Genomic DNA, 11,832 nt, shown 5'->3' with positions numbered 1-11,832 from the left:
TGTATAAAGTATAATATATATGTAAACACGTGTTATCCATAGATTGTAGCACATGCCCAAATTCTATGTATGTAGATTACTGTATATGGCAGTGTTCTAAGTTCACTGTTCAACACTCCGAACTGCTGTCATAAGGACTCCTATAGTATTTAACACTAACGGAACAGATATTTGTAGGAATTATATCCTATTTGTTTTGGTACATAATAAACAGTTGTCAAAAATATGATGTGCTTATATACAGGATAAAGGAAAAATGAACGGATATGCATGTAAAAAAAAGCTTATAAATACAATTTAATGTGGGTGAGATACTCTGCACAATAAGGTTTAGCCCAGGGGCCAGGCCAAGAGCCTAATTCCTCCGAATGGTGACTTTTGCCGATTCTGTGACTGGACCGTTCCGTATAAGAGCTCACTTTTTCGTTTTCAGGAATGGTTCATGGAGTGTGTCAAACAGCCTCTTTGCCTGATGGAGCAAAAATGAAGATTTAGAAACTATGTTCATTCTAGCACCCAGCACCTGTCACAACACGTTCAGTTCCTCTTTCCTGCCTGGGGTATCGCTCTCTGGTGCTTCTAGCACACTCAGCTGATGCAACAAACGGCTGAGATATAGACCAGAGTGTACTAGAAGCACCAGAGCAGGGAGCGGCACCCCAGGCAGAAAAGAGGAAGTGCAAGGGTTCTGACAGGTACAGGATGCTAGAATTAAGACTAGAAACATATCCTGGGCTCTAAAGGTGCGTATCCACTACGCGACAAAAGTACGATTAAGACATCGTAATCGTACCATTGCTCCCCATCCCCTGCATGCCTACACTGAACGCTTAGTCGTTCAGTGTAGGCACTCTCAGTCATCCCTGAACGTGGCCAATCTGTCATTATCGGCAGATTGACCGACATGTTCAGCCGATGATTGATGTCGGAAATGACCAGCGGGAGAGCGCATCGCTGGTTGTTTCCGACATTATTGTGCACGATTAATAGGACTGGACAATAACGTTATCGTTCAGTCGTCCATTGATATCGCTTAGTGGATAGGCACCTTAAGGTTCCCATGCAATCTACAATCATTACAAATCTTGGTGTGGCAGCTCACATTTATTCCATTTTAATGTTGGCCCATATCAGCTACCATTCAAGCCGCTCCGTAGTACACAAATCCAATTGGAGACAGAATGGGGAGCAGATATTGGGCTAATTTGTTCAGCAATGACTCCACTTACTGACCAAAACCGCTCCTGTGTATGCATAACTGTTCTATCAGCACAGACCTGTAATGTCGCTTGAGCTGAGATGGCTGATTCGTGGGCAACCATTGAGACAGTGAATGTAGACCCTGCAAAGAGGCCAGCGCATGAAGCTTACTTTCTGGGGACCGAGTCCTGGGCAAAGAGACAGGTCTTCTCGAGACGCGTTTGCAAGGTCCGCCACGGTCTGATGGGACAAGTACAACACAATTATTACAATAGCTTCTTTGTGAGTAGGCAACATGTACAAAGTGGAGTGCAAGCAATCAATTAGTGCAACTATGAAATGGGGCTGGGTCCCTATGGCTGGTTTGAGTGGGGGGGAAGTCATACAAAATGAACAAGGTTCTCCCTGCAAATGAAGAAACAAATCTCATCATGGAACTGTATCTGCCGTTTTGGATGTCCCCTTCAACATTTAACACAGAACAGCTAATATTGAGAACACGAGTTGGGGAAATGTTAACACATTCGTCACACATCTTTCCATGCTCATAGTCTTCTAAGCTCACATACAATCAATGACTAATTCCTGCTTCTTTAACTTACACAATCTTTCTAAAATAGGCCACATGATGCCCTCAGAATCTGTTTATGCACCTATTATGGTGAATATCCTAACTCTGATGACACTACCCCTATACAGACTGTCCCCCCTTCAGTCCTTAATGAACCCACTAGCCAGGCTTATGCAGCTTACAACTGGACAATCTCAACTTCCATTCTCTGTCTATGCTTGCAGTGGCTCCATGAACCTCTAATAGTATAATTAAAAAAATAAAATATTAACGGTTTATTTACGAAACGTTGGATTGTAAAACCCCAACACTTCTTATGTTTATGCCTACTATTTAAAAGGGCAATGCTTTTATTAGCCTTGTCTTACTAGTTAAAGCATTGTCCTTTTAAATACTGGGTATAAACACGATCTGAAGCACCACTTCGTAAATAAATCCTCTAGCCCAGTGGTTCCCAAACTTGGTCCCAGTTTTCAGGATATCCATATTTGAGCACAGGTGACATAATTAGTACCTCAGTCACTGATTATACCATCTATGCACAAGCATGGGGATATCCTTAAAACGTGGACTGTTAGGGTGCCTTGCTCCAGCCTCCTATGAAACCATCCACAATACTGTTCCATCCTACATGCAACCCTCTCCATCGCCCAAGTCCTGTTACCACCTCCCTTGTTGCTTCCTCAAATCCCGCATCTACAATTGTTTTCTATTTAGTTTTAGAGTTTAATGAGCAAGGTCTTCTTCACCCGTTCGTTTGTTGTAGATCTCTATTATATATTCTGGATGATGCGAATATCTATAGCAACATATATTAGAATTTTTTTGATGAGTTAAATGACTATATAAATGTGGCAAGCTACAAGGCTGGTGCTTTAGTATAATTGTTATATAGTTATTCTTATTTACATTAAGGCAAACCCAAATTTGCCAAGGGCCTGCCAGGCCCATCCAGTAATAATGCATCACTGGATCACATCCAACCGGCATAGAGATGAGGACATTAGAACTGACCATTTACACCTGTAAGTAAATCCTTGTGTATTATATGCATATATCTAACTCCCTGTATGTATCAAAGCATTGCAATTACACCACTGATAAACTGCTTGGTCCAAACGGCTTGAAATGGACTGTATCATGTCACGTGAACTGTTGTTTCAGACCTCACACAGCCGGATGTGCGGAATTATACAGGGATGGGGGCCGTGCAGTGAGATTCATAGACAACTGACCCCAAATGTGGTGAGCAGGGTGCAACTGTCTGTTTTGTTCACGGATTTCACAGTAGTCAGGCAATCTGTAACCTGGAAGAGAGAGTAAAGGCTGTCACAGGAGTCTAAACAGATGTTTCATTTCAGATATAGGTGTCTATTTACTAAGCAGTGTTAGGAAACAGAGTGAAAATTGATAAGGTGCCAGCCAATCAGCTCCTAACTGTCATGTTTCAAACACAGCCTGTGAGATAACAGTTAAGAGCTGATTGGCTGGCACCTCATCACTCTGTCTCCTAACACTGCTTAGTAAATAGACCCCTTAAAAACATATTCCCTTACAATCACCTATCTCGTTCCGTTTGGTACAATGGACGGAGCTTCTCTCACCTACTGAATTCCACAGCTCATTGCTCCATTCTACAAAACACATTTTTGTCTCTCATCCATCTTGCCCTCACCCTGGACATAAAGTCGCTTTCTGTCCTCTCTTTCAGTGCATCTGCCGGCTTCTGTTCATAGCATTTGTATGTCTCCAAGTATCGCGCAGCCTCATCCGGGCTGTAAGAAACAGGGCACAAGTAAACGAGGTCACTTAGCCACATTGTAGAACTTTTCCACCTATCCAGGACTTTTTCCAGAAACCCCCAACAATTATGTCACCCCCTAGTGTAGTGTAAATCATCACACGTCCTCCCAGCCTATCCATACAACAACCTCTCTCACCTCCAGCTCAGTATCAGGGTGCAGTCGGCCAGGATACAGATTTTTGCCAGTTCCTTTAGTGAAAAGTGAGGGTCTTTCTGCAAGAAGAAGAAAAAGAAAGTCCTGAAAAGACGTTGTATGGTAGCAAGCCACAGAACTTTTCTCTAGTCCGGCCTAGATCCTTAAACTTACCACGTCCACCTGCACCAAGAGAATACGGAGGGCATAGGACTGACCCAGGGTCCGCAGGCGTGTGTGTATGTACTCTGGATTCAGGTTATGATAACGCAGGCTGGAAGAGTAGTAACACAGGGTCACTGCGGTGTATGTATGTACACTGTTAAATTCCTTTCACTGAATCTCCTCTCCTCCACCAATAGAACCTTAGTTTATTATCTAACAAAGCCCATAATAAAGACCAATAAAACAAGAACCACATTTAAACAGAACATAAGAGTTGAGTACGCAGGGCCTTGGATTCAGAAAAATGGGATTCAATGTGAGTACCAAAAATCCTATTTTCCCATTCAGATTATCTGGGGGAAACTGCTGTCATCCTTGATTCTGAACTGTCCTTTATTCCCCACATTCAATTTGTCTCAAAATCATGTTACATACATCTAAAAAATATATCCAAAATTCGACCATATCTCACACAAGACACTGCAAAAACTCTGGGGGTCATTCAGACCCGCTCGCGAGCGAGGGTCACTCGCAAGCGGGTCGATGTTGGGCGCATGCGCATGACGGAGGGAGCTCCGTCGTGCGCATGCGCGAGACCGGGCGAGCGACGAGAAATACGTCGCTCAGGGTCTCGCACCAAAGGGGGCGTGCTGTCGATGGTGACTGACAGCACGCCCCCTTTGGTGGGCGTGCCGGGGGCGTGGCTGCCAGACGGAGGCATTCCCATGGGAACGCCTACCGTCTGGATCCGGCCCCACTGACATCACTAGTGAAGTCAGTGGGAGTGATTTTGGCTCTGATAGAGCCAAAATCACTCCAGGGCTTGCGGTCACCGAGACCCTACCGCAGGGTCTCGTCGCAAGCCCGATGGTCTTGACCATCGCGACCATCATCATGGACGCTCGCATAAGCTGTGGGTGGTAACCCACAGCTATGCGAGCGTCCAAGAGGCCGCTCCATTTTTAGGGAGGAGGGCACTGATTCAGAGCGAGCACTCTGGTCAGAGCGTCCGGCTCTGAATCAGGCCCTCTGATCCTTGCATTTTCCGCATTGACTATTGCAATAGTCTCCTTACTGGTCTTCCCAAAAACAGGCTATCACCATTACAATCCATTATGAATATAGCTGCGAGGCTTATCTTCCTTGCCAAACATTCATCGTCTGCTGCCCCGCTCTGTCAGTCCCTCCACTGGTTGCCGGTTTTCTACAGTATTCAATACAAAATACTGTTACTTACACATAAGGCCATTAACCGAATTACACCAACAAACATCTCTTCACTCATCTCAAAATATCTCCCAACCCGACCTCTCCGCTCAGCACAAGATCTGAGTCTCTCATCCCCACACATTACTTGCTCCCATTTACGTTTACAGGACTTTCTTCGGGCAGCACCCATTCTATGGAATGCCTTATCACGCACAATAAGACTTACCTCTAGTCTTCAATCCTTCAAGCGTTCCCTGAAAACTCACCTCTTCAGACAAGCTTATCAGATTCTAGAACTGACCACATAACCTTCATAGCTTCCATGTCTTATTACATCCCCTCTCACAGTCCACACATAACCTCACACATTGTCTCTCTCTTTCACATACTCCTGACATTTGGCCGACATTCCTGTGTGACTGGATCATGCAGCCCACCAAGAAACTCTGCATTCTGGCCGGATCAAATTGCAATATATAGCACCTATCCTTGTGCATCAATGCCTATTTCCCTATAGATTGTAAGCTTGCGAGCAGGGCCTTCCTACCTATATATCTGTCTGTTATTACCCAGTTTTGTTCTATTAATGTTTCCAATTGTAAAACGCAACAGAATATGCTGCGCTATATAAGAAACTGTTAATAAATAAAAATAAATAATAACCTTGGGGATTTCCAAAGCTGTCCCTAGGGGAAGGAATGCTCAGACAATGCTGTTGGCAACACTTTCAACATCAAAATGGCATCTTTAAATACATTAATTTAAAAATGATGCTCCTATTGGTGAATGGGGCTATAGTGGAGACAACTGCAAACATGTTTACATTATCTTTGACAAAATGCGTTAGACCAACTGGGGACCTGCAAGTTACATTATCTATAGCTTGATCCAAAGGAGATATTAGCGGTTTGCATTTAACATCAAATATCCAGCAAAGGAGTCGAACTGTGACTTGGTAAACTCAGCATGGACCATTAACATCTCACTACTGTAACATCCATCAGCACATAAGCAAGTATCTTTTACTTGAAAGACATTTATATCAATAACTTTCCAGATACAGGTTGACAGCAATACTTTTAGTCTTTATGTTTCTCTAGGTGACTTTAAACACCATCTAGTTTTTTATTTTGTCACTATACTTATTTTCTGAGTGTATGGATTTTATATTATAGTTATGCGGAAGTGTTTATCCTTTCTGCGGCAGCCATGCTCTCAAGCAACATCTAAATTTGTGCTCTATATAGCATTCAGCTATAATATTCAGTGAAATTTCCCATCGCCAGTCTTTATAGCGCAGATCCATTCAGTTTGTTTTTTTATCTTTACGATTACATGAGGGGCCTTGTTCCAGGCACCGTGCACCCTACCAACTGAGATACAGTAAGCAGCGTGCCCCAGATAGGATGAATGAGAAAAAAAAATCTTCTTCTGAAGATATTCATCCCATCCTATCCTTTAAATTAGGGATGTGTGGGCTCGGATTAGTTTGGATTTTCCCGCCAAAAATCGGGTCTCAGAAAGAGGCAAAATGTCATCTTTCATGGACTTTTGTCCAGGAATGATGATGTTTGTCCATGAAAGATGACGTTTTGCCTCTTTCTGAGACCTGATATATTTTGGCGGGAAAAATCATATTTCAGCGGGAAAATCCGAGCCTGCACTTCCCTACTTTAAATATTCCAATAGATTCAAAAGGACGTCAGGGAGCAATTTCATACATTACACATGCTACGTTACCTAAATATGTAACAATATATGACTCACCTAAGGAACAGGGCACAGCATGTCTCCCCCAACACATAATCTGGTACAATGTCCCCAAACTCCCATGGTATATTTCGAACATGCTTAAGAAGTGGGTTCCCCCTCTGTAAGAAGGTGAGGCAATAAGAGAGAAAACATTATGGTGCATACACACGATCAGATTTTTCCTTCAGATATGAACGATAACGTATAAAAGAGACAGAGATAATGACATCTGCACACTTTAATGCCCATTTAGGTGTCACCTGCCGTGTGCTGACCACGATACAGCTCCTTCCTCCTCCAGATTTTAAAGCTGGGATGTCCGACTGTACGGAAGAGAAACCGGTCACCTCCTTGGAATCCCCCGCCATGATTTGTGGCTTCTGTTCTGGGCACGGAAATACTCTCTCGTCCTGAGGTTTGCGTTCAGGGCCTTTAGTCACATTCTGAAAAACGTAATCAGCGTAACTGCCAGCTGATTTCACGCAGGATGACTGCGCTGTGTTCGGGGCTTGAAACAGGGAACGTACCTGCCGATTAAAAAAGGCAAACCTTTAACTTTTGCCATGAGGATGCTACAATCTCTCCCACTTTCCAGCTTCCTCAGAGGTAAGTACTGTCTAAGTACAGGGACAAAAAGTACTGCTCTTACCAACGAACATCGCTGCCACTCACTACAAACCGCAGACCAGATTTTACCACCGGTCCACCATCAGTTGAGAGCGGCAAGCTGTGGGATTCACCAGCAAGGGACTACACAAGCTGCAGGAAATCTTCATATCCCGCTTATTATTTAATCTATGGCAGGGTTTCCCAACCACGGTCCTCAAGGCACACTAACAGTCCAGGTTTTAAGGATAGCCATACTTGAGCACATGTGACTTAATTAGTACCTCAGTTATTTTGATTTAGGCATGGATATCACTAAAACCAAGACTGTTAATGTGTCTTGAGGACCGAGGTTGGGAATCACTGATCTATGGACTCTTTGGTACTGGTAATTAACTCTGAAACATGTCAAGAGACTCTTTATGTATCCTTTAGTGAGTGAGCAACCTACATCAATTAACAGCTTTAATATGGACTTTATATGAACATTATCCACCTATATGGGGTATAAATTGTTTATTGCACTGTTTTTGTATCTTGTTTAGATCAGCTACATAATTAGAGCGTATATATTTTTTAAGAATTTATTCACACCTTTTGTTTTGATAATATAACATATTTATATAATAAGCATATTATTTATAGTCACACTATTGTGCTGTTACTCGTTTTTTTTCTTAATTCTGTTGTTAGAGGTGATTACCTTGTTTTAGAATGGCAGCAGTGTGTACTTTTCTATAGGGAGTATATATTATACTGCTACATCCAGTAGTTTACTATACAATTTTGTTTTATCTGGAGAGAACTATTGATAGCGCCTCACGTTCCCTCCCATTCTTCCCACTTAATAGCAGACAATAGCCTCTCCATGATGATTAACCGTACACAGCCCAAATCTTGCATTATACAGAGGATACACAAATTTAAGTACTTTAAAATATATATTTTTTTAATATGTATATGTTTGAAATATTAAAGTATTTCTTTACTCCAACAAAAAACACCTGTGTTGAGTTTTTGGAAAGTATTTCTTTACTCCTCCATTCTTGCATTAAAGTGCATTTAGCACACTTTGAAAATGTCATCTCACCGGGACGCTGTCTGTTTCCTGAGACGGAATTACGAATCGTTTGTGCTCCCCTGCTACTGATTTAGGTTCCTCTTTCTGAATCTCCATCTTGTGACTGATTAATGGGAGCTCGTCAGCACCTGGAAAGGCAAACAATACAAAATAATAATAGTTTCAGCATGAGTGGGCAAGCATAGCAGCCCAAACTAAGGGCTTGATTCATTACGGATCGCAACTGAGATTGCAATAGCGATTACACACGAAGTTTCGCAACAATCGTCCGATTGCGTGCATAATCGCAGTTGGGATCCTTGCTGACCTAGGCCCTGAGTCTATGCCAATATTTCAGACAGCTTCCTTGTTCCACTGATTCAAGAAATGAGAGTTATTACATGAAAATGATAACATCTGGCTTTATTTGTGGGTTATATCGTGCCTAGAGCACCATGTAAAGCTGGCCATACACTGAGCAATTCTCATTCCGTGTATGGACATGACCAATAATCGCTCACAGCCTGAAAACGAGTGACAAACGGGCTGGAACTTTTGGTTTGATTATCAAACCTGTCTGACCCTCCCGACCGTTGTTCGCTGTGAATGGAGACCATAAATCTTGCAGCGTATACAGACGTTCTGATTATTGGGCCTCTGCTCCTCCCATAATCGTGCAATGGCCAGCTCACAACGATAACATGATCGTGATCCTTATACAAAAATGGGGAATCAGACTGCAATTGCAGGTCAACACTGCTACCCTATTTTAGCCAACTATTGCCGGAAATAGCTGTAGTTTGAACTCAACTGCTCCAAAAATGCAAACACACTGGGGTAGATTTAATTGCAGGTGATGCCCGACAGAGCGCATATGCCACACTTACGGTAGCCCTGAGAACGTATATTTTTTTTGTATGCAGCAATATGCAACTGCAAACAAATGAAATTGGGGCGATTTGCTGTGCCATTGCCGGTGTTTCCACACAGGCATCGCTCGTAACTGAATTGACTCCAATATCAGATATCTCATGTTCTGTCACAGCGTGGAAAAGTTTCCATAAACATATTTAGTACTAGCCTTTTTATATATGTTGATGTCTATCTTGGGCTTAGCTAACGGTCCTTTAATTTCATACTGCTCTCATACTTAAGTCAACGGCATTAGTCAGGAAATTCTTGCTGCTGTTCTTCTACAAAAAATTGGGGTTGGGCGTGGGATGCCGGCGGTCAGAATCCCGACAGGGTTAGGATACCGACACCTGTCAGTAGGTATCCTCCTAACCCTGTCCCTACCCCTCCCTCCCCGCACCCTAAATCAAACCATCCCCCCTAGTGCCTATCCCTAACCCTCCCCCTAGTGCAGGGGTTCCCAACCACGGTTCTCAAGGCACACTAACAGTCCAGGTTTTAAGGATAGCCATAGTTGAGCACAGGTGACTTAATTAGTACCTTAGTCATTTTGATTTAACCATCTGTGCTTAAGCATGGATATTCCTAAAACTAGGATTGTTAGTGTGCCTTGAGGACAGAGGTTGGGAATCACTGTCCTAGTGCCTAACCCTCACCCCAGTACTTACTGTCAGGATGCCAGTGCCCGGATTCTGACTGGTGTTGGGATTCCCGACAGCCGGGATTTAAACTACATCCACTTCGGAAGATGTATGGTTATGATAATACACTCACGTTTATGGTCAGGAAATCTTACTCTCGGTCATCCTCTGTTATCAAGCAGCCCAATTTATTTCAGTGGCTAAAAAGTAAAATGAAGATTATTCTGAGCTGGTCTAAAGAGCCAGGGTGAAAATCTAAAACATATTTTCTCCTACAAAAAGAGTTTTCTTTCATTTCTGGTTTGTTTAACTAGTAAACAGTAATTTAATGCTGTATGCTTATATTATGCCACTTAAGAGTGAGGGGTCTATTTACTAAGCAGTGTTAGGAGAAGTGAAAAGTGATAAAGTACCAACCAATCAGCTCCTAGCTGTCATTTTTCAAACACAGCCTGTGAGATGGCAGTTAGGAGCGGATTGGCTGGCACCTTATCACTTTTCACTTCTCCTAACACTGCTTAGTAAATAGACCCCATAAGACATGAAACACAGGTGCATAATACAGGTCTTACACAAATGCAACATTCCTCTGCGGAATCCTGACAAACTGATTCAATGTGCAGCATTATACAATGACAGACACAGACCTATTACATTTAGCCACTCTACTGATAGAAAGTCAGCCAACATCTCCATTGCAACAAATATATGTGTGTGTGTGTGTGTGTGTGTGTGTATATATATATATATATAGATATATATATAGATATATATATACATACACATACACACACACGTTCCATTCAGCCTATCCTGCTTCTAATGTCTTTGCTATAGAGATAATAGCAGTGATAATGGAGATCAACCTGTGGCTGGGAATTTTAGTTCCACAGCAGCCAGAGAACATGACATAGCATCATCATTGCATAGCTAGCAGCATCCGTTGCATTACACATTCTGCAGACACAGATAGTTGCATTGATTTTATATTTGCAGTTTTATTATCACCTTCCATGTTAATCCTCAGCAGCCAGCCACGGGCAGCTAACACTTCCAGGTACATGAGGGGAGGGGGAGCTGGGGGCGCGCAATGCCTGCTGGGAAATGTAGTCTTTGGTAAGGCCTTTTTTTTTTTTTTTACGAAGTAATGATCGTAATCGTCTTTCAGAATTGAAAAAAAATAACTTATATTGCATTCTTATATAGTCTAGCTAGCAAATAGATTAAGATTATAAACACACTGTGTTCCGGCTGGGATAGAAAATGCAATCTACTGGATCCCTCTACTTGTACTGTATATAGTATATCATGTTATTATAAGTACATCATACGGGTGTGTGCATCATAGTTTATCATTACTGTGATATGATAAATATTGTTTATTTGTAAACTGATGCACAACACTAAACCAGTTCTCAATCATTGTCCACCTGGGTACCCTCCAACATTTATAAAGCAATGCATTTGCAATGAATACTAAATGTTTTAGTCTCTGTGCGGCGGCACCACTTGGACACACCTTGTTATAGCCCTGCTAGAATAGAATGAATTGCACATATATATATATATTTCTACTTCAGGGTCCATAGGGGTCCACAGGGTGACCTTGGGGTATAGCTGGATCCTGGATCCTCGGGCACCACGGAGTTAAAGCTTTTAGCTGCTCCCAGGATGCACTTGGGTCCAACCTCCCCTATACCCCGCCCCCGAGCCACAGGCACCTCAGTTTTAGATGGTGCCCGGCCGGAGTCGGGTCACCCTGCGGGGTGGGCTGCAGGA

At 42.7% G+C, this 11,832-nt stretch overlaps 1 protein-coding gene across 4 annotated transcripts; it reads right to left on the bottom strand.

Annotated features, from left to right (window-relative positions):
• Window positions 1-273: 273 nt before the first annotated feature.
• Window positions 274-11,143, bottom strand: ERCC1 (ERCC excision repair 1, endonuclease non-catalytic subunit). 4 transcript variants are annotated; one of them, XM_088449862.1, is made up of 11 exons: window positions 11,062-11,143; window positions 10,081-10,253; window positions 8,531-8,649; window positions 7,095-7,361; window positions 6,850-6,953; window positions 3,883-3,982; window positions 3,712-3,788; window positions 3,447-3,546; window positions 3,007-3,078; window positions 1,372-1,440; window positions 274-469 (listed from the first exon to the last, which is right to left on the bottom strand). In XM_088449862.1, exons 3-11 carry the CDS (start codon window positions 8,615-8,617, stop codon window positions 416-418), a joined length of 930 nt encoding a protein of 309 aa, XP_088305988.1. In that variant the 5' UTR covers window positions 8,618-8,649; window positions 10,081-10,253; window positions 11,062-11,143; the 3' UTR covers window positions 274-415. The 4 variants fall into 4 exon arrangements, with proteins under 4 accessions (XP_088305988.1, XP_088305989.1, XP_088305990.1 ...); XM_088449863.1 differs by having other exon boundaries at window positions 10,187-10,253; XM_088449864.1 differs by lacking the exon at window positions 11,062-11,143 and adding an exon at window positions 10,920-11,004.
• Between the last annotated feature and the right edge of the window lie 689 nt (window positions 11,144-11,832).

The sequence above is a fragment of the Taudactylus pleione genome, unplaced genomic scaffold (assembly GCF_031769625.1).
Source record: "Taudactylus pleione unplaced genomic scaffold, aTauple2 ptg000497l, whole genome shotgun sequence".
In the NCBI taxonomy this organism is placed as follows: domain Eukaryota; kingdom Metazoa; phylum Chordata; class Amphibia; order Anura; family Myobatrachidae; genus Taudactylus; species Taudactylus pleione.
The sequence above is the reverse complement of the archived record's forward strand: the minus strand, read 5'-3'. Positions and strand labels throughout refer to the sequence as shown.